The sequence below is a fragment of the Anser cygnoides genome, chromosome 5 (genome assembly GCF_040182565.1).
Source record: "Anser cygnoides isolate HZ-2024a breed goose chromosome 5, Taihu_goose_T2T_genome, whole genome shotgun sequence".
Lineage (NCBI taxonomy): Eukaryota > Metazoa > Chordata > Aves > Anseriformes > Anatidae > Anser > Anser cygnoides.
In genome coordinates this window covers 53,952,331-53,975,714 of record NC_089877.1, presented here as the reverse complement: position 1 = coordinate 53,975,714, position 23,384 = coordinate 53,952,331, and the positions used below count along the sequence as shown (strand labels likewise).

General features: G+C 47.3%; 1 protein-coding gene across 1 annotated transcript in view; it reads right to left on the bottom strand.

Moving 5' to 3' along the window:
* The window catches only part of EML1 (EMAP like 1), a 123,910-nt gene extending 106,733 nt beyond the window's left edge, over positions 1-17,177 (bottom strand). Inside the window, exon 1 of the mRNA XM_066998337.1 lies at positions 17,038-17,177. Coding sequence (XP_066854438.1) covers positions 17,038-17,065 — 28 coding nt within the window. The 5' untranslated portion in view covers positions 17,066-17,177. The remainder of the gene's footprint in view (positions 1-17,037) is intronic.
* Positions 17,178-23,384: the final 6,207 nt, after the last annotated feature.

The window sequence follows — 23,384 nt, the reverse complement described above, 5'->3', positions numbered from 1 at the left end:
TCAGTGATGCATTTGCCGGTGGGGAGTGCCCATACGTGCCTCCCTATAAACAGTCTGTTCTCTGGCTCGGTATTGTCTGTGCCAGCTTGCGTATGGCTCTCCAGTTTTGTTCAGTCTGTTTTCCTATGGGTTATAGCTTCTTTAGCTAAATATATTAGGGCAGTCTATTTATCTCCCTCCATGGCAGCAAGACCCAAGCATGACTTCCTCCTGCTCTAGGAATTTCATAAATAAATCACTGTCTATTAATTCCCTGGGAGCATATAGTATTTCAAAAACAAAAACAAAACAAAGCAAACCCAAAACATAACAAAACAAGGAACTTTTCTCAGGTTAGATTTGCTGTGACAGTAACAGAAAGAGGAGCGTGTCGTTAAACTTCACTGGCAGACATCTTGGCATTGCTCTGATTTATGCAAGTAATAAATAATTGTACCGAATGGCTTCCCGAGGTACAGCTAATTCCTTGAGAGAAAGAAGCCCTCATGTGATTTAACTCCCCATCCCCCAAACACGCACAGTCAGGATGCTGACCGGGATTTAATCACAGTGCTGTAAACTGCCACGGACGGGGAGAAAATGAAACTGGGGCCTCTGGCAATACTCTGGTAGTGCCAGAGACCGTTTATGAATGTGTAACTCAGCTTATTGACAGGCATTTTGACCCTGAAACGGGCCCTTCCAGGGACAGCTCGGGTGGCTGCAGTGGTACGGCATGGTGATGGCAGAGAGCCGTGTTTTGCCTGGTGCCTTTTCGGAAAGTGAACGCAGTGCAGAGCATTCACAGCCCTGTGACACCAGGACCTTCCGTTGCTCCTTCCATTGCTCCTGACAGGATCTCGTGCTGGACATCCTTTACCTTTTGATTAGTTGCTCATTGGTAACTAATAAAATAAAGCTGGTTTTAATTTTTGTTGCTAAGGGTCATTTTGGAAAGCATTTAGGGTTGGGTGGAACTGGGGAATAATAATGAAATCCTTTGGGTACAGACTGAATATCTAGTCTCTTCAGGTTAGACAAGCCACATAACCAGATTTATTTTTTCCTGTAACAAAATGGTATTTTACTGATACATTCACTGATATTATTTGGCAGCTTCCTTTCTTATTTTTCTCTGTAGACACAATCTGTTTTATGAAATGTCTTTACTGCTGTCAAGGGTGGTGATTTCTGTAGCAGGTCTGCACGTAACATTAAGTGTGCTTATTGGAGCAAAACAAGAGATACCAGCATATTTGTTTCCCCATTTGTAAAAGTTTTCCCAAACACTTCCTTTTCCAACGGCACGTTCCTGATCCATACTGTACATGCTCAGACTGCTAACATCATGTTAACAAGGCAACATCAGGGAACTTTTAATGTATCCAAGTTTTCCCTCAAGAGCTGGGCATACACATTTCCAAGCTCACAGAGAAAAGCTGCTGGCTTCCAGCAGCCAAAAAGCACAGCAAGACTCATATGCTGTGGCTCCCTCTGAATGAGTAAGCAGCTGAAAATATCTCTTGCATTTTCTTTGGCAACTGGGGTTACAGAGAATATTTATCCTCCTTTCCGTATTTTCTGTGAACCAAGCAGTGGAAGATCACAGCTAACACAACTGGAACACAGACTTCAGTTTTTAAGTGCTGTAGCTGGCTTCATCTCACATGGAACAGCTTTGAAACACTGATAACTTCACTCACGACGTCCTCTGCTCTCTTCTTCACAGTACTGGATTTTACAGCAAGTGCTTCTCTTTTTGTGTAATCTGACCCTATCTTGGTCCCGCTCTTAATGCTCTTCACTATCAGCCAAGGCATTAATCTCTAGACTGCGTCCTAAAAACATTCCTGGAGAGGCGATGGAAGTATGTATCAATCCTGGTTTTCAGTCCATGCCATAAAGATTACATTTGTGCCAGACACAACAGAACACTGATACACTTGTCAGTTGCTGCGTGTTTGTATGAAAAATTTTAAAAGAAAAATAATAGATGAGATCTTGAGTTTTTAGGGATGAGAACCTAATACAGTAAGACCAAATTAAGCTCACTGAAATCAGGGAAAAGATTTGAATGAGCAACGAGGCAGAGTCTCAGTGACTATTTTCAGACAAAGAAAACTAGGCAATGTCCACGCATTGGACCTTAAAGCCTAGACTGTTAATTGCTGCCGAATGGGTTCACTTTAAACATGGAGCTTCTTTTCTCAGGTCCCCAAAATGAACTCCCTAAACCCTGATATCCAAAGCTTATGTGATAGCTTCAGTGTTTACAGTAAATGAAAAAAATATTTGTCTGCTTGCTGGCACTTTTGCAGCAGTTCTTCCCAAATAAAAAAAGATAATAATTGGATGAATTATTGTATAATTGTTAAGTCAATAAGTGAAGTTCATAGGAGCTCCCTTTCCAGAAAAAATAAAAGAAAGCCTAGCCGCCTTGTAACAGCCAGACCCTTTTCCAGCAATCAATTGCAGGCAGTGCAGGCTAGCACACAGGGCAGGAGCGCCGACGTCAAGCCCCGCAGGCAAGCCAAGAAGGGCTGGGGCCTGGCAGGGGACCAAGTCTTCCCCTGCACAGCCACACAGGCACCTCTAGGGAAAGGGTTGAGGGGCTGCTAATTTCTGCACGGCTTCCTAAACGCTGCTCCACTCGGTCTTGGCAGCAGAACCCAGAGAGAGCCTGCTCCTGCGGGAGTGTGACTAGTCTGACAGTCCCCTGTTTCCTTTTAACAGAAGGAAGGAGGCAGACGACCCAAACTCACACATACACGTGGCAGTAACATGCCCCCAAGAAGTCCTCAGCCACCCTGCCACTTTATAACCTGAACGTTAGGATACCCTCTGCGGGAGGTTTTGGATCCTCTCGGGATGTGGCAGGATAAGCACAAGCACTGGTCTGCTCCTTCCCTTTGTCAGTGAATGGAGCAAGGTGTAAGCATCTCTAAAAATGGACCTCTGTCCTTACTCGGGAAAACTCCCTTTCATTTTACACAGTTTATAGCTGAGAAAGAGCCAAAACAAACAAACAAACAACAACAACAACAAAGGATTGGTTTCATTAACCATTAATGCTGCTCGTTACCAGTATTTCTACAGTAGCATTTGCATTCCTGAATCTTCAGATACGGATGAAAATGTATCCTTCCTTCCCACATCTTACAAGTTAATTGATATGCAACATGCCTTGTCAAGGGATGGCAAACAAAAGACCTGGGAGGAAGCAGATTTACTCTGAATAAGCCGATAGCTACAAATGATTCTGAATCATATTGGAATTAAGTGACTTAGTGCCACTAATGCCACTGGCACTGCTGCTAGTCTTGACACTGGTGAGGGGCTTAATCTGAGTCTCTTTTGATTTCTCAGAGGCTCCTAGTGGTTAATTTTCTATTCCTTTTCCTTTTCTTATTTCTCCTTCTTCAGAACTTGTCAGAGCAAAAGGCTGATGTCTGAAAGGATCTAATCTAGGCTATGGTTAGGTTATGACAGGCAGGAGGTAGAGGAACAAAAGCAGAACAGGACAGAAAATGGGGCTGATCCACTAAGATTTGCTAATTGTAATAAATATGAGACCGCACAGAAGCTTCTAATGAGCTTACATAAAGCATTTTAAAGGGGCACTGTCAGGTGAAGTACTGTGTTTTAAAATATACATTTTGTTAATAATTCCAGATTAAAATGGAATTAAACTGGAATACTCAATTAATTTCTCACCTTTTGTGCCAGGGTCTGACCTGTATTTCACACAACACGGTCACCAAACACAGAGGGGGTTTTATTCTGCTGCTTCTTGGCTGGAGCACACCTACGTCCTAGGAGGGAGGGTGGGGCATGGATGCCCTGTGAGTGATGGAAATGCAGATATAAGGATGTGGCAGGGACACGCTACACCCTGGCTTCGTTGGCCAGGCTCTGGGCTCCTGGCACTGCACCTCTGGAGCTTGCACGGAGGTCTCTCACCAGGCTGGCAGGGTTGCAGCTCCACCAGGACCAGCCCAGGGTCCTCACGCCACCCTGGGTCACACTGTGTAGCTTTGTCCACAGCTTCAGTTTCTTGTTTTAGCACATTACTTAAACGTTTCCATGTTTAGATTACAGGCCTTTCAGAGCAGAGCTTAAAGCCAGAACAGTGACCACGCAGAGTTTAACCGAAACTGAAGGAAAGGGCTCATGGAAACTTCACAAAGAAGTTTTGTAAATAGAGGTTTGATACTATGGTGATCGGTCCTTAGAAGTGTTGACTCCCTTCTTCTCTCCACTCGATGCCTTAGCGTTCTTCCAAACATGCAGATCGTAGTCCTGGCCTACATGGCAGCACTGAGAGTGCATGTTTATGCACTAAACGATTGCAGTGAAGTCATGCTCACAGAACAGCGATGCTGGATCTGCTCCCCAGCTGAGCCTCTCCCGCTAAGTGTGGGAGGGGGCAAAATGCCTTTGCTTGCCTTTGTATCCCCAGGGGTCTCTGGACAGACTGTGGTCTCAGTAAACCACAAAGCGTGGTCCAAATCTGAGGAGAGTGAGAGTGCAACGGGGAGAGAAAGCAAGAAAGCTGTTCACAGACTGCATGGCTCAGGTATGTTGCCACGTGGAAGCCCGCCAAGGATGTGCTGGAGGTCATGTCCTCTGCTGTTTGCGTTATCTGCTCGCGGCACCACCCCTCGGTGCTGCCCTGCAGCCCTGCAGCTCACCCTCCCACCGGGCCGAACCCCAGAGAGGCCCCGCTGCTGCCCGCTGTAAGAGGAGCTGGAGCTGGAGCAGGCTGCGTGGATTACAGCGCGTCTGATCCCAAAAGCCGCTGGGCTTCAGGCCACGGTCACCACGGGTCTCTTCTGGTAGGTGCAGCCTCCCTCCAGCATTTGAAGCATCTGGGTGTATCCATTCCCACCCACAAGACGCTGCAGCGAACGCAGTGGGCTTCTGCTTTTGCTGTCTAGCAAATTCTCCTACCCCAGGTGGAAAGATCCTCTGCTTCTTTTATACCGGAGAAGCTGAGAAAATAAATTCTTCAGAATAACCCACAGTCTGGATCACTTCAACAGAAGCAAGAAGAAGCACTTAGAGAGTGATAGAAGGATTACTGTCTCCATGTATCATTATCTGGGGGAGGACAAGCCCAATGCACTAGAAGCTTTGTAACCACCTCAGACTACTTAGGGAATTTGCAACACAAGCTGAAATGTTTGAAAATGTGTTTGTTTTTTTTTTTTTTTTTCCCTCAGCCTTCCATTTCCCAAATGAGTATGGACAAATTCAGGTCTGGAACAACTCCAGAGAATGTGATGAACTACCATCAGAAGAACAGAGGCAATTGCTTTGTTCCCCCTCCCTCCCAGCGTGATGCAATATCTCTTAAATCCAGTAGGGGAAAAAGAAAAAAAAGGTACGCAATGTAATAAGGACAAAAGTTTGTTCTGATTTCCTCAGCCCCCAGGCCTGCTGGGCACAAATCTGTGTTCACTATATACTGTAGTCTCATGGCCCAGCAGATTGAGTGATGGATTGTGTTTTCTGTTTACCTCTCTTTCCAATCTCTTCTGTAAGCCAGAGATAAAGCCAGCACAGCTCTAGCTGTACTTTTGAACCCATGTTTAAATGGGGTAGAGATAAATCTTAATGAGATTGTCCTGCCCTATTACCTTAAGTAGTATACCTCAAATGAACCCTGCTAAAGGCTGTAATTCCCTTCTGAGATTTCAGCGACATGAGCAAGTGGCTCATATTTCACTGTTGTGGTTTGGGTCGTCATCAGATACTTGTTGGAATTCCATCTTTATTGCATAAGTATTAGAGAAACCAGCATTTATTAAAGATGTGAAAATAGTAGAAGATGTTTTCCTCAAATAAGCACTAAGAAATTTTCCCTAATCTCTGCTCCAAGCAGAAAATGATTTTTGCATCTCTATTTCATGAGTGTTCAGTCGTAAAAACTTCACTCCTATAAATTCTAATGATAGATATTTTCTTGCTTCCTATTTCATATCAGAATAAAAGCCAAGGTGTCTTCCCAGGACTTTCTACTGGGTGGAGTGAGGAAAGTGGCAGCAGATGGGCAGGACTGGAAGAACTGAGAGGAAGGGCCGGAGACATCTCAGCCTGGGTGTCCCCAGTGAGCACCATACTGCAGCAGGGACACCATGTATTTAGGACCTCTTGAGAAAAACACTTGCAGTTGAAGAGAGAGAATTTTTAGGATTATTTAGCTAAGGTAATAAGTAAGAAAGGACTATCCTTAACTGCCGATCTAGCTCAGGGGAGAATTAGCCCTTCTGCCGACATTTCACACCGCTTTGTAGATGTCTTGTACCTGACCAACACAAATTCATCTATGTGAGGATCTCAGTCGTCTCACCAGATGCTGTTAACTGCGGAGAGGAGAGATCTGGGGCTCATCTGAAGCAGTAAGCAGTTGCTCAAAGAGGAGCAAGACAAAGCCCGTAGGAGCGCACCAGGATGCTCCTGCCCCGCTGCCTTAGCTGCATGCTGTCCTCCAGGAAGCCAGCTTGTAAACACCCCGGCCGGCGGTGAGGCATTGCAGTGAGTAGTGGAAAATAAATGTGGTCTGTGTTTGCTGGCTCCTCGCTCCAAACAACCCTGAGCGCCAGTCGGGTTAGCTCCCAAGAAAGCATGCGTGCCGGATCACAACGAAGCAGCTGTTGGGGCGGGCTTGGGCTGTGCTGGGGTGGACTCGCTCTACAGCATTGACTTGTCCTTCACGTCAACTCGTTAATTTGTCCAGTTGCCTCCAGTTCTCCTCTCTCCCTGAAGGGAGCTGGATTCCATAAGCCAGATCGTCAGTTGAGCAACTGCCTCAAAACAAGGAAATCTTTCAAGATTTGGCACCATAACCTAGGATAACCCAGCTGCTGAACCTCGTTAGGGAAAGAAGTCAAATGCTAACCACGCACTCAATGTTGAGGCACATTTCTGCAGGAGAAAGTAAAACCAATTTAGAAAAACTGGCTATTTTGTAAGCCTGTATCTCCTCCTTGGACAAAACCAAGATGTTCAGCCCCTGGTTACCCTCGTGTCTCCCAGACATGGAGCAGTGAGTTTTCTTGTGCACCTTGGGGTGCCCCTCTCCTCTGCAGAGTCTTTGGGCTCTGGGGTGAGGGACACAATGCAGATGGCACATGTGTGCCCTCTCCAGGAACTGGCCCTGCCCTGCTGAGGTCCTGATGGCAGCATGAAGTGGCGAGATGCTCAGCCCAAAACCATGCTGAAACCTCGCTGGTGTCAGTCATGCTTTGATTGACCTGAGTATTGAGGCTCCTGTGGCAGGGGATGCTCACCATGCCTTGACAAAAATGTGTCATCCAGTCCCTTTTCAGTGGTAGTCTCCTTCCAGCATATGTGGGAGAAGACATCAGAGTAAGCAGGGAGTAGTAAAGTACAGCAAAAGGGCTATTCAGCTACTTTATGTGTGGGGAGGCTCCCCAAAGATCTAAAGAAACCAAATAATTGTAGGAGAGGAGTTTGCTGAGAAAACAACCACTCCTCCTGCAAAAAGCTGTGAGCAGATTGAATGCTTTCCCTGGAGTTTTCCAATTTTTTCATTAAATGACTCAAAATGAAAACATGCAAAAATGTGGTTGGTGTTTAAGAAGACAGTTTTTGTTAGAGAAATATTATTCTCCAGCCTACACATGTGAGCGCTGTGTGCCTCAGCCTGCACTATCTGTTCCAGATACTGCACATTCTCTCACACTTTACCACATGATGCTTCTTCCTATGACTTAGATGTTTAAAAACCAAAATATCTTGGGGGATAAAAAAATCCCCGCTCTCCAGTGGCATAAGACTCCCCATATGTTGCTGACTGGGTGAGAATAGACATAAATGTCTTGCTGACCCCCAAAAACTCATGACTCAAGAAACCTGGCTTTAGAAAAAAAAAAATCTTACGAGGCTCATGATAAACATCAAAGGGCTGGCAGCACTAAGATGAATCAAACATTTTAGGTGAAATTTCCCAGAGAAATTGCTTCCATTTCATCAATGTGCTGTCTGTTTTCCAACAGCTATGCCTAAATATACCATTTGGAATTTATGATAGATGCAGGAAATAATAGTTTCCTTTTCAAAACCCTTTCCAGATGGGGCCCATATGCCTGCAGCACAAACATATTGCAATCTCATGCCTACGTCAGATGTGTGTGAGAAGGGCTGCTGACTCTTGTAGCAACAGGACTAACCGGGGAGCCTCTGCTCTAGGGTAAAAAAAGTTGTAGAAAATGACAGGTTTAGTGTCCCAGGGACAAGCTCCCTGTGCCAGAGCTGCTTGTGTGTGAGGCTATCAACACTGAAGACTATCTCCAAACAATTAATAAAGTATCAAGTTATTATAAGAACAAGCTGAGAAAGTATATTTATTGCTAGAGATCTGGTTACGAGGTGACAGAGGATTTTAGATTTTATGACTAATGTGTTTCCAATAAGCTGTTCATCGTTAACATCACAGCTTCACCTGTTGGAGATATTGAGCACGGTGAAGGATGCAGTTCCAGGAAGATCAAGGACAATTTCAGGCTAAGTCCATTTGAAAAGCATTGCCAGGAGCTGGATTGCATCTGTGCCTCAGCCACAGAGCTCCTCTCGAAGGGAGAGCAGTTGCTCCACTCAGCAGCTGCAGAAACCAAGCTTTCCATGATGGTCACTAACGGAGTGCTCCTCATCTCCTGGTTCGGGACCAGAGGCCACAGACATGATTTGCAGACATGCCCAGCTCTCACAGCTGCAAATGAAGTTTGAACATGAAGTACAGTGCTGGACCTGTGCTGTGAAAGAAGAGCGTCTGAGCATCTCGGGGGAGACATCCACATCAGTCAGCGCTGGTTTTGGCTCAATCCTGCTGTGCCTCAGTGCCTCGCATGTACACTCTAATCATACCACACACGTGGCTGTGACTTATTGCTAAGTCATATCTGGAATGTTTCAGTAGGGGAAATACCAAACATTTACTGTTTTTGAATTAGGTACAGAAATAAGTACGTTTCTCTGAGCAATTGTGCAGGGATGAAGTACAAGTAATGCACAGCGCCTCCCACGCACCACAGGAGTGCTTGCTAGCCGGGTCGCACCCCGAAAACTGCACCAGGAATGCAGCCAGGACTTGGGCTGTCTGACTTAGGGAGAATAATGGAGCTGACCCAGCTACAGCCTGTACCTGTGGGTCTGATGGATAAAGGTATTGTTGAGATTTTAAAAGACTTGTGATCCAAATTCACTGGAGTGGATAGAAAGACTCCTTTCCATCTGGATCAGGCTCTTAAAGCTCTCTCTTACCACAGAGAGAGCGAGATGGGCAATTTATAAGTTTAATCTGAAGTTAGGTCCTTCTTAATCACTGTGATACGATCACACAAAACCTGAGGCCCTCAGCTTGCTGTCACACTTGTAGATTTTTGAGTATCTGTGGAAAACACTTTGGTGCTCAGACCTCGTATGCTGGTGGGTTTTGTGTGCTTTCACTCCTTGGTTGTGCCAGCGAGGCCTCCTCACGCAAGCTGTCTGGGTGCTGGCAAGGGTAGGGGCACGGTGTGATGGAGGGGTGCGGGCAAAGCCACGGCATACCCTGCAGCTCCACGAAGAGCACATCACAAAGGGCAAAGTGGGCACCTCTGCTTTGCAGGCAGCGAGTAAACATACCTGTCTGCAAAATGAATTAAAACTACATGAAATGCCAAGTTTTGCACAGAGCGTCTATGCGTTTGTGAAGGGATTTTGGACCTAAAACTCTCAAACATCTCTCTTTCAAATACCATCAACCACAGCTGATGGAAACGTGAGCCGTGCACACTGGGCTCAGAGCAGTGGAGAGGAGCTAGGGGTTCCTGGTGGGCAGGGGGGGAGCTGAGAGGAGCGGGCCTGGGCGCCTCTCTGACACGCGGCCCCACTGGTACCCGTGAAGAGGACAGCATAACTCTTTCCTAAACCTTGCTAGAATTTGTTGCGGCTGCTCAAGGGCCACAGGCAATGTTCTGAGCCCAGGCTGGAGCCACCTAAGGGAGGAGCCGCACGGAGACCGGCCTTCCCTCTAGGCAGTGCCTGTGGCTGCCAGTCGGCGTGCAGGCCCTTCGGCAGCTCCGGCCTGTTCCCATGGGCCCAGTGACCCCCATGTCTGTCCTGTGCAGGCCAGGACTCCTTTGGGGAAGTGAACCTGGGCACCATCAACTTGCTTGGCGTCTGCCAGGAGCCTGTCAGTGGGAGGGTAATCTGGCATTTTGTTTGGAGCCTGAACTGTAAAACGAAGGAAATGTGCCCCACCCTGTAAATTACTGCCCACAGAACAGGTCTGCAGCAAGAGAGGGCTCCAGACAGCAAGAAGTAAATGCTAAAATGCAATTATGGCTCCTAAATGCCAATGGCTTAACACTGACTATGCTGTAGATGTTGTGAGGCATGGTGGGGAGGTAAAGAAAAAACACATCAGCTGTTTTTCCGCGTGCCCCAAGTTACTGTAAACATCATGGACTAAGACTGTCAAGAAATGTGCTGTATGCCCTGTGCAAGTGCTCCTGCTCACAGACCCTGGGACAAAGTAGAGATTCCAAGTATTTAGATGGATAAGTAAAAGCCTCCTGCCAGCAAAATCCTCCTCCAAGGGAGGAGGAGCCCTTAGCACGCTATGTAGCATCTTTTATATTTTCTTAACTAGATCCTTAACCAGCATCCCAGCTGCAAACGTTCATGCTAACTGCCTCTCTCTCTGATGACTGCCTGAAAGAGCTCTCCTTCCTCAGCGTGGCCCTCCTCAGGAAAAAAGGAATAGGGGAAAAAAAAAAAAAAAAGAAAGAGAGACATAAAAAAGAAAACCTTTCCTATTCTTCCAGATATGGTTTCAGTACATTTCTGCAAACTCAGACTTCTGAAAACCAGTGTTAACATCTATGCTAGCTCCAGCTCCCTCCCTTTCACAGGGCCGCAGCAACTACTGCATGGGCTCAGGAGTCCCCAGCTTCCTCCCAGACCAAAAAGCACTTTTTTTTTTTTTGCCTACAAAAGATCTGAGAAGGCGGATAAGAGACTTCAGCTGGGCCACTGTAGCCTCACTGCTTTGAAAACAACGTGTTTGAACATTGCCATCCCACCTCAGTGGGGAGCCGCTGTAAGCAGGGCTCGGGTGCAGGCGGGTTTAACTCCTTATGGATCCTCGGCTGCTTTTGATATTTTGGATCGTGGGGCTGTCTCGAAATGCCTTACATGCAGAGAGGGCTTTCCGGGTTTATTTCTGACTGGTTCCCACTCCTGTGTCTGCACAGGGCTTCCTTTGTTTCCATGAATCTGATCCTGGTGTTTTTCTTGTGAAACATGGATTCCTGGGGCTCCTGAGTCACTCACTTTGCTTTGCCTGTTTTCCTGACCCTCAGATTCAAAAACCTCTTTAAAAACACACACGCAGAGAACATAGTTTCATTCTCGTTAGCGTTGCTCCCATCAGTGCCCAGGCCCCTGTTGTTGCACTGCTGCTGAGGCAGAGTGAGGAGCTGGTGCTTGACCCACCGGCCTTCAGAGGCTCAGAGGGACAGTTCCCAGCTGCCAAGAAAGCTCTGGGATTTCGGTTTCATTTGCAGCAAACCAGACCAAGGAACACAAAGATTTATATTTGTTTTTATTTTACTGAAGAATTTCAAGTAATTTTGTCTGACTTTCCACTTAATTTCAATTTTCAAAGTGTAGCCTTTAGAAATGTGTTAACGTACTGGAAATGTTGACAAAATGCTACGATTTGATTCAAAGACCTCTGTATTTGTTGATGGAAGAACAGTGTACTGGAAGATTTGTTCCTAACAGTTAACACGCACCTCCTGATCTGACTTCCCCAGTGCAAAAGGAGCTGAGTTTGCCAAGAGGTGCAAGCATCAAGCCCAAAGTTTCTGTGAGGTTGTATTCTTTAGTTACAAACCCTGCTAAATAACACGGAACATGTCAGATTCACATTGTTTTGCAAAAATTTGGCATTAGTGCTTAATGCTACCTACAAAAATCTCCAGTGGCCAAAATGGGCCTTTCTTGCCTGCTAAAGCCACCGTCTCCAGCCAGAGCTCTTACACAGAGTCTTTCATCTGCATCTTCTCTTGAAGTCTTTCACAACGCTGATCATAGGGCTGGGATGCCTTTTGGGTGGCAGGTTTTAGAAAGTGGGAAGCGTCTGTATGAGCAGTGGTGGACTGCACAGTCTCAGAGTGGTGGAACTGTAAGGAGGCAGACGGCAGGAGCTGGTGGGGTTTTCCCTTCCTCCCCATCCCTCCCAGGACTCAGCCATCCCCCCTGTGCCCAAGCAGGCAGGGGACGGGATGCTGGCCCAGGCAAGCACGGCACAGAGCTCTTGGGAAAGGAGTGGAGAGCAGGAGGGAGCCACGTGGGCTGCAGGAAGTCACCTGGGACTCCGGCCAAAACAGACGAAACTGCTCCATGGATGGGACAGCCTCCTATGGAAAGGCGCCTGCAGAGAGATGAAGTCTTCTCCAGCGAGCCTGGAGCGATCAGGGGGCGAAGCAAGAGCACAGCCCACGAAATGGGCAAATGCTGAAACTGCTTCTTTCTTGAATATTTATACTGACTGTTATATTTCTGTTTCCTCTTTAAGATGTTTCTCTCAGCCCCTCTGCAGCTGCAGAGCATCTTTAAATGGAGCAAGGCAGACAAGAGCAAGGCTGGGCTCTCAGGCCTTCAGAGGAGACCAGCAGGCAGACTTCAGGTAATCCACAGTGACATCTGGCCCCAGCGACCTGGACAAGCCTGCACGGCTTCAGTGGCTGTGCTGAAGCTGCAGTCATTTACAATCACTCTTAATTTCAGGCTTCAGCCCAGGCTTCCCAGAAGGTGAAAGTTTTATATGTGTTTTTCTCTGGTTGTTGCTGGGAGTACTGGCTGCAGGGTTGCTCGTGCCTTGCTGTGCGAGGTTTGACAGCAAGGTCTGCAGCCGTGGGAGCCCCAGCCTCACCTGCCCTGGGCTGGGAATCGCCCAGGGATCTCCGAGGACACAATCCAGTGCTCCACAAAGTGCCGGGTGGCTTCAGTGGGGTCAGGGTCCGAAAAACCATTGTCTTGAGATGCTAAAGAAATGCCAGTATACTTCTAACCTGCAAGTATCTGGGTCCATATAGGGAAAAAAAACTTGCCAGTTCCCTGCTTATCCCAGAAACCTAGAGTACTAAATGCCGTCTGTACAGAAATTCTGCAAGATAACTCCAGTGTGCTGCCTTTTACTTAGGGTCTCACCCTGCAGGCAGTAGTATTTGAGACCTTTTACCTAAGCTCTAGACTGCAAAGCAGAACTGGTGGTCTAGCCCTAAAAGCCACAGCAGTGAGACCAAAGTGATTACCAAATCTGATGAAAGATGAATTTAAAGCATGATCCTGTACTGAGCATGTAAAAACAGGGCAATTTTATTTAGCTGGCCCACTCCCCATGCATGCGCTAAACCATTTCCTGTGATTTTTTTATGACAAAAATGTATTTGTGCCATTTTTAATTCCCAGCAGCCATGTAGAGACGGCACAGTGTGGGTGAATGAGGTTCTGCGCAGTAGCAGCCTCACTGCTGACCTAAATGGACTCACCGTGACAGTGCAGAATACGCATGAATCTCTGGAAACTTCAATTCCTGGAGGGTTCTGGGATACCCTGATTCTGCAAACACCAATTTTAGCAAATTGGCTCCAGTCTCTCTTAAAGACATGTTTGAAATGTGTAATTTTAGCTTTGAAAGGAAGTATTTAGCTCAAGAGTCAGGAAAATGCTTCAGATGAAAGGTCTTATTTCCTCCTCTATTGAAATGATGCCAATAAAAGTTTAGGAGGAATTTTAAGGAAATTCAGTTAGATTTGCATGCCACCTGCTGCAGAACAAGCTAAATCAATTCTGTTTTTTTTTTTTTTCTTTTTTATCCCTGTTTTCGTAAATAACAGAGAAAGTATGTACATACAAGATTCCTGGAATCCAAAGAGCTATACTCTCTCCAGCAATATAATCCTCATCTATTATGGCTGAATACCTTGAATTATCGTGGCAGTGATGTTATCCACAAAAATGTAGCCATGCCATTCAAAATCAGTCTGTGGCCGACGGAGTCTTGAGAAGAAAATAAGGAAAGAGGCACTTTAAGAACCTTTGCATGACTTCAGAGCTTTTTCTGAAGTCAAGAGGATTGTGTTAAGAACCAGAACCATCATGACTCATATATTCCTAATCAAAACGCTGGGTGCGTGAAAAGCTGCTCAGTCACACAGAGACTAAATTGTGTCTCCTTACAAGAGGAAAATAATACACACAAGAGGAAGCACTTAAATAATTGATGTGCTTTTCTTTTATCTGTGTGTAGGAATGACAGTAAATCCATGTACCTAGCACTAATGGGTAGCATCAGTATGCCAATAATTGCTAATGGTGAAGAAATAGGAGTGTGATTGTCCTGAAGTGGCTGATCCTTATTTTTGCTTTATCTACCCATGTTACAATGGTAAATTGATGGTGTACATTTTAGAATTCTGCTCACTAATAGGTCACCTTGATAGTAATGCTTACAAATGCCTTTTTTGGTAAGAATTCAGTCCAAAATGACTGAACGCTTACTTAGATTTAATCTGCCATCTGACAGCTAGGATCCTTTTCTTATGTCTTCTGTGCCACATTCAAAAGACAATATAAAACTTTGTTTGCAACACATGTTTAATTTTCCATTACAAATCAGAGAAACAGCGCAGCCACCCTGGAATCAAACATAAACCAGAGATTTAAAAACCCAGTGCTTTCATCCTGAAAAACTGCATAACCATTTGCAGTGCAGAAGTGAGATATTCCTACTGAATAAAGCTTCTTGTTGAAAAATTATTGGTGTATCGACCCATTCACATCCAGCTATTTAATTCAAAGATTGTATTGAGCACTTCCCTCTGGGTTGCTTGTCTGAGGGAACAATTACGCAGCTGTTCTTACTACATTCTTGTGTGGGCAGAAAGCACTGTAAAAATCCTGGCATGAATTTACGTAAGTACAACCTCCACTTCTCAGGCTGTTCATTAGGCGTACTCTTTGCAAGGAGGTTGGCGAAGCGATACGTAGGCTTGACACTAATATTCTGCTTTGGCTAAACTTATTTATAGTTGTGAGCATGTTTATGCTCAGACACATGCATACGGCTGTCCAGGTTGTGTTATAAACAGAGCTCGAGATCCCTGCCACGTTGCTCATGATACACACCGCTACAGCAACTCCTTGCAGCTATGCTGCCTGGCCACATCCAAAGCTAGGAGTTTTAAAAGTACAGCACCCATCTTACTATGCTCATCGGGTTCAGCAGAGTGGTATTTCTGCATGGCTGGACACTAAGCATTATTTTAGCAAGTTTTATGCTGAGTTTCTTGTAACACTTTTCATGGAGTTTTTGCTGCTAAAGTTTTAAGCTCTGAAATAGGGGGTAAAGGAGAAGTAACCACAAAGGGATTTGTGTGATTTCATAGCCCCCTGGCAGGAAAAGCCATCCGTCGGGAGGTGACCTGCTCACAGACCTTGCAGAAGGGCCACCTCCCAACCTGCACGCCGCTGGGAGAGGGAGGTGAGGGACGAGCCCTGGGGCTGGGAAGGCTGCTGGGAGGCCCTGGGGTGGGAGGATTTTGGGGGGAGCAGAGGGAATCACACCTGCCCCTGGCCTGTGCTGGGACATTTCTGACCTCTGTCCGCACCTACACGTCTCTGCTCGCTCCATCTCCGCGTAGCAAAGTGCTGCTGCACCTACAGGAGCTTTTCTGAGGGCAAACTCCCGGGCCCTCAGTGGCGAAGGTAATTGAGATATCAGGAGCTCCTGCACACAGCATGCTCTGCATGCTCAATATCAGTTTCATCAGTAATATCAGATGCCAGCTAAATACTGTCACTGTCATCCTGAAATATCCCACCCTCGGCTCAGAGTGCTTAACAAGCAAACACAGGCTGGGCCCTTAAAATCAAAGCCGGCTCTGCTGAAGAAGGGAAGCCGTGCTGGTTCTCAGATCGGCCCTCTGACAGGGCGGGTGAGGAATGCCCATCCCCACCTCTCCGGTCTGCAGACAGCGCTAGCAGCTGTGTGACGGCGCAGGGAGCTGTGCATGGTGCAGTTCACTCTGCATTGCATACATAATTTATAATTTTCCAGTGGTTTTGATTGCACATTTTTGGACATGGGGTTGCTTTCGTAAAATGGAAGCAGAGAAAGAAAAAAAAAACAACCACCTCTGCCGCAGCCGCCTTCTGTAGTCCCGTGTTTTAGTCGAGACCCTCATCTCCGACACCCGGCCTTCACAGGCCGCAAAACACAAGCACTGCACACTCTGCGAGTGTTTGTCTGTATACACAGATATCTGAAAAGATCCATGCTTCCCATGGCACAAGAACAAAAAAGAAAAAAAAAATTGTTTTCAGTGGTCCATGCCTTTATTAGCAAAATGCCTTGGCAGAGAATTACGCTAGCATTATGACAACAGTTTCCTGTCACGCCAGCAGCATAGCGGGTGTTTACAAGACGTACAGAAGTTACAAAAAAGCAGCTGAGAACCACGCTTCTTTCTGACCTCGGTGAAGTTGGGCACATACAGCCATACGTGCCCGTAAAAGCCTCCTCCAAAAGATGTAGGCAAAACGCGCAGAGCCCTTATTTTGGAAACACGGCGCGCTTCTATTTCCTCTCAGCACACAAACCACTCGCCGTACATTTATCTGCCCTTGCTGCGTCCGCAGCCGTTGGTGCGGGTTTATCAGCGCGCTCCCACCACGCGCCCGCGGCGCGCTCGCTCCTGGGGGACCCGTTCCCAAAAAATCCCCCACGGGACGGAGACGGCAGGCACCGACACCGTCACCCTCACCTCTGACGGACCCAGGGGCCAGCTGCCAGCGGTACCCAGCCCTTCCTCTTCCTCGCCCCGTGCCCTGCGCCACGGCTGCGTGGGCCCCGGGCTGGCGGCGGGGGGCTTCTGGTCGCCCCTTCCCGGTGGCCAGCCAGCGAGCTGGCGTGGGGCTCTGCAACCCGAGAGCGTGCGCTAGCCGGCGGGGCGCTGCAGTAAATATAAATCTGGCTCTTACCCACGGGCAGTCCTTCGCAGTCGGACATCGTGCGAGAAGCGCTCCTGGCCGGGGGCTCGGGAAAACCACGGCGAACACACACCCGCGCGGGTCCTTCTGCTGGCGGAGGCAGGGGGGGGAAATATCTACGGATTTACAGCCACCCGTCTCCTCCACGGTACATCTAACCACCCAGAGAGCTGTAGCAACAGTCCCGTCTCTGCCTTCTCATTATGGGATGTAAAGATAAGAATGTGCTTTTGTGCCAAAAGAGTGTGCTATTGGTGGATAAATTTGTTGTCATCCCTCCCCTTCACGGAGTTTCCTCTTTAATGTCACAGAGGCACATTACCCGGCCTGAAAGGCCATAGAATATTTATGAAACGGCTTTTAAGAGCTAAGCCGTGAATCCGCAGCAAAGGAGGGGGCTGAGGGCTGCAGTGGGAGCAGCGCTGTCCCCGGGGGGGACGCAGGCGGTGGCTGCTCCCCTCCTCTGCAGCCGCCGGCAAAACGAGGGTGGGAGCTGGGAGAGGGGCAGGGGCTGGGGCGCAGCTGGTTGCAGGGGCAGAAAAATAAATCCGCGTTGGTTTGCGCTGTAAGATCTGAGAAATGGTGCTTGCGACACTGTTTGCTGTCCCACGGTGTGTGTTTACCAGTGGCAATGTTCTGAGTGCAGATCTCTCGGTAACTTTTTGTCACTTTTGCTTGCTTAAAATATGCAGCTCTGATGGAGTGAAACATTTCATGGCTACCCCTACAGCTCAACTTTTTAATGTCGGTAATGGATTCTGCTCGATACGAAATTTCTAGACCTTTCAGCCAGGTGCGGTCAGCAGTGAGGATCCCTGCACACTGGCACAGTCTTGGTTACTTGATGAAGAAAAGGAGAATCTAGGTGCTCAGTGTGCTCAGCACCTCTGAAAGAACTGGACCAGTTTTATCAGGGTGCTTCACGCTAAGCACTCAGCAGCATGGCGAGCTGTAGCATGGCTTCAGCTCAGAACGACAGGCCAGTGACTACAAAAGCTAGAAGAGCTGCAGATGTTCCCAAAAGGACACCTCAGGTTCCCTTCACATGTTCTGCAGAGCAGGATGGGGGTCCTGGGGCTTTCTGCCCCAGTGCTGAGTGCCATGGGCTGGTGGGGTTTGCTGGCATGGAGCTCTGCAGGAATCACTCTGCAGTGGACAGCCCTTGTCAGTGGCTGCTTCTGCGTCGGTTCCTGCAGGTGCCTGGAGATACTCGCCTGGATGCTAGCTCCGGAGAGGAAATAACGCAGCCTCAGGCTGTGCTCTTCGCCCAATAGGCTGCACAAGGAGGAGTGCAGGGAAGGCATCGTGCTCATCCTCTACATCTTTCTGCCGCCCGCAGGCTCAAGGAGCAGTCTCTAATCTGGGAGATATGGAGCTATGGAGGTGTCCAGTCTCAGTCTCAGTGCACATCTGGGGAGAGAAGAAGGCCTAAACCAGACCAGAGGACTCTTCCTCCCATGCAGTTTCACTGCAGTGAAGTTTTGCTCTGACATGTGTGTGGATTAAAGCTTTTTAGCTAGACCCTGTTCCAGCGCAGGCTCCCAGCTCTGCAGGCGTTTATGTGCCAATTGAACCTCAAGCCCCACCGAAGTCCCTGGAACCGCTCGCAGTTATAAAGCTAAACATGTGCCTAAGTGTTTGCAGGATCAAGGGCTCGCCATCCCCACTCATGCTCATGGAGCAAGCAGCTGCAGCTGATTTTGAAGTCACCTCTCACAGCTGTGTGCTCCTCTGCGGAAGGTCGGAGCCCTCGAGCAGAGCTGGACGAGTGCCTGCAGTGAAGTCAGGCCAAAACGCAAACCGGTGGCTTGGCGCAAGCTCGTCTTCACCAGCGGTTTAAGAAACCTGTGCCTCAGTCACCCCACTTACATTGCCCTTGGCCAAGTCCGCTACGGGGCTCAGCATCTTCTGGAAGTGGGGTAGAGAAGCCAGCAAAGGCTGGGGGAGAGGACAGAAACATTGTCAGCTATTACAGCAAAGGTGGCAAGAGCTCGTCTGCCAGAGCCATGAGGAGGATTTGGCACCCACCTTCCACGGAGCCTCGGAAGAGCTCTGCCATGAACCACTAACGCGGGAAGCTAGCCACAGGGTCAGGGGTTGAACAGAGCACACCTAGCTCTTCGGATGATTCTCACCAGTGCTTACTCAGATGAGGACTATAGGACTATTTAAATTAAAATTTTTGCTTAGATCCCTTGGTATTTTGGTTATAGAGTTATTTTTTGATAGGTCGTAAAGCTTTTTTTTTTTTTTTTTTTTTTTTTGAGAGTCAAACTAAGTATTTCTTTCAACTGTCTCTGTTTCTCAGGCTGAAAAGAGCCATGCTTGCTCCTGGAGAGAGGCCAAGCCTGGAAAATTTAAGTCTGAAAAGAGAAAGTTTGGGGAATTTATGAATATGCCTGGTGTCTGTCATGATAAAAAAAATAAAATAAAATAAAAATTGAACTAAACAATAAAAGGTGAGTAATAAAGTGCGTATTATTTTAGTACGTTTTAAGCTAATGAGAGAAATGTGCTAATATCTGTCAATAACCGCTCTCACTTGGGCTTTCTGAGGAACTCCTTTGCAAAAAAATCAGTGACAAATACAAGGCGGGGGAATGCTAAATTTAATCTCTGGAAGGAAGGTAATGGAAGAATTCCTAAAGGGCTCACTTGGTCTCACGCGGAAGAGAGCTGCATGGCCCTGATGCATCTTTAAACGCTTCAGGGAGCTGGAGAAGAAGCAGCAGGGTGCGCAGGGTGCCAAGCTCATGTCCTGGCAAAAAGGGCACTGTGCTCAGCAAAGCTTACAGAACATCACGGAGCCCTGCACAGTACCTGCCCACGGCCTCTTTACACCAACAGCAGTTGCTAGAGTGCCCACATCCCTCTCCGGAGCTTTCCAGGAAGAAAAATAAAAACCTTGTCTGGTGTTTATGCCACAAATCCTGCAGGTAACCCACATGCGCAGTATGTCCGGGCTGCGCAAAGGGCTTTTGAGGTACCCCAAACCTGGGGCTGAGCAAATGTGTGGAGAAACCTGGGTGCAGGGCAGCCGTGACAGGGCCAGTAGGCAGTCCCGTCGGTGCCCAAGAAGCCTGCTGTCCTGATGGCTGCTCGTAAGCCCGAGTGGCAGGTTTGCCAGTGAGCAGCAGACTCTCATAAACACTAGCCGTCACCTAAATGAGTAAGACAACACGTAGTGGGACCGGGTTTCTGACCTAGAAGTGTACACATCCCATTAGGCTTCTGATCTAAGTGCCTTTGAAAATCAGGTCTTTAACATCGTAAATCTCTCAGGGCTCATAACGATTTTTGCCGCAGCCCGAAGGGCTCAGTCATCTGGGCGTGCAGAGCCGGCCTCACCTGCAAGCTCCCAGCTGGAGCCACGGGGGCTTTGCTCCTGCTGAACAGCTGCAGGTGGGTCCAAACCTCTCAGGAGAAGCAGGGAGCTGCAGTTCTCGCGGTGGGATCTGGCACCCTGCATGCTAAAATTACTGGTGGAAGGGCTTTGCTAATCTTGTCAGCGATGTAGGAGCAAGGAGGGTTGGTCTCATTCCTGTGCACTTCTCTCCCCTGGCAGAGGGAAATCAGGGGGAGTGAGAGCGATTTCTGGTAACGAGGTCAGACCTGATTATTCAATCTGCAATTTTCTGTAGGGTTGAAGCAAACACCTTCCTGCCCAGTTCGGCAGGAGTTTATATGTCACATCAGCGTGATTTCCATGCAGTTTAAATGGAGAATGGCTGAGACGCGCTTCTCCCCTCTAATTTATGCAAATTCCGCTGGATTTCTCCCTGCTGTGTGCAGAGATTTCTGCCCGTTGGTACTGGGGGATTCATAGCGAGCAGGGGGAGGGGAGGGATGGGGCTGGAGATCGGGATGGAGAAGGAGATGCAGGCTGATAGGAGCACGCTGACATCAGTGCGTGGATGACACCGACAGGTATGTTCCCCAGGTGGTGGGACATTCACGGAGCTCCACCCGTGCTTGCAGCAGTTATGGACGAGCTAAGCGTTCCTGCCAGCCCAGACAGACAAGCTGAAAAACTCAGCATGTGCTTCAAGTGTCAGCTCCTGGTGCTGGTTTGTGCTGGCAGTCACAGTCAGGAATCTCCTAGCAAAGACTGGCTTTCCCCCTTGAAAAGCCCTGAAGCTGGTGGGGAGGGCATGGACCCTTCCATCCTCTCATGAAGGTGATAAAATTAACGGCAGGGCAATACCTGTAATAATTATGCTTCAGCTCTTTATCACCAAAACAGCAGAGAAATGGCTACAGAGCTGCTGTTGTGCACGGCGATCCCTGGCTTTCCCTGAGGAAAGCAGAGAGGTTCAGACTAGGAGCCAAGTGCCCAGAAAGTCCCAGTAACTGGGATTTTATTTCATTATTGTTTTCTGACACATCCTTTTCACATCTCAATTTGATGGATGGGGAGTATAATGATGTAATTACAAGAGGAGTGGATGCACTGACAGGAGCTTGTGCGGGTGTATCCAGTGAAGGGAAAGGGAGTGAAAAAAGGCAAGATACAGCTGACAGTTAGGACAGTCCTCCAGGAAGCAGCAAACACAAAAGTAACAGCAAGAACTAGATATATCATCATTTTGGGCCTGGGAGACCTTAGTGTCAGCCTGTTGGTATTTTATTTTATTTTATTTTATTTTATTTTATTTTATTTTATTTATTTTATTTTATTTTTTATTTTATTTTATTTTATTTTATTTTATTTTATTTATTTTATTAATAAGATTTTCATTAGTCACAATTGAATCTGAGCTTTGTATTCAAGAAAGGAAACGTCTCCATCATCTCCTCTTATGTCACCCCAGAGAGAAGATTAGAAGATTAACTGTGTCAGGTGACACCAACCCAGCGGCAGTGAAAATAATTTTGCACATTCAAAGAGAGAACGAGGGAGAAATTCCGCCTGTCTCCAAGAAATGTGAGTCTTACCGGTGACAATTGTTGGCTCGAAAAGAGAACATTTTATGCAAATGTGCAGATATACAGTAAATAAAATAAGAAGATCAAAGACTTGGAAGAGGATTTACCTTAAAGAAGAGTGGATGGTCTGAATCTCAGCAGCATTTTAGTCTCATCTAATTTATAAGCAGTTGTATTTTGGGGAGATGAGTTACAAAAGGCCATTTAAATTATGGGAGGAAATATAAAAGCTACAAATAGAGGATAAAATTGACTCCCGAGCCATCACTGCTGCTGCTGGCAACGTCTCCTAATACACCTGATACCAAAATGAGTATGTGCCCCCGAGCCCACCTATCTTGGTGCCCAAGGGGCCGCACAAGCGGTCAGAGAAGGTGAGTGCGACTTCAGGAACCTGGCTTTCAGCATCTGCTGATACAAGCACACAGCTCATTGCTGGCAGGCTCTGCAGGACTCACCCAGGACAGGAGGATCGAGGCAGAATCTGTTTTCCCATCGATACGTGGCAGATTTTCATGCACAACCACAATTAGCATTAATGGGATTTCCTTCTGCAGACATTCCAGGTGTTACTGAAGAGCCTCGTGGTGAACATAAAAAGCAAAAACGAAATTGTACAATTAGGTTTGATCTTGCTGTTTCTGGTTTTAATGGCATTATTGCGGTTTATTTCGGCGGGATTGAGTCTTGCACAGCTGAGTGTAGCTGCATTCGCTCTGCACAGATCTCGTGCAAAAGGGAGTGTTGAGCTCTGAATGTAAATATTATGGTATCAAGTGGTGGGTTTGAAGAGAAGGTGAGAGTCTTGCAAACCTGATTTGGCAGCTGCAAAAATAACACTTGGGCAAACAGATGGTCTCTGCAATAAGGGAAATCTTTAAGAGATTCACAAATTAATGAGCTCTGCCAGGTTTTTAGTGGTTCCTACCAAAATTCCTATAAATCAGCCTAACCGGGCAGGGAGGTGGGGGCGAGAGGAATTAATAAGTTCCCCGGACAGCTCATATATCCAAGGTTAGCTGACAAAAGGCAAGGCTTCAGAGCTGGAAAATCCCAAGAGGAATTAAGGAGGTGCAATATTATCCCTTCAGAAGGCAAAAGCCATAGCGTCAGTCACGTGCTGCAAGTGCTCTGGGGACTAATTGCAGCCATCCGTGATCAAGGATATCAGCTGGGTGATAAAGAAAGGTGAGGTGTCACACACTGAATTATTGGCTCGTCCTGGGAGCACCGAAACTTGGTGTGAGGAAATGAAAGCCTCCTCCTTCAGCCGCAGGTCAATAACCGCTGATGTGCTCCACCAAAGCGGCTGCTGGCTCCACAGCACTGGGTGCAGGCCTGCCGGGCAAGGAGACAGAATTAATTAAGGAATTGCTAATGGAATCAGAGCTGAACAGCAGGGGAAATTATTC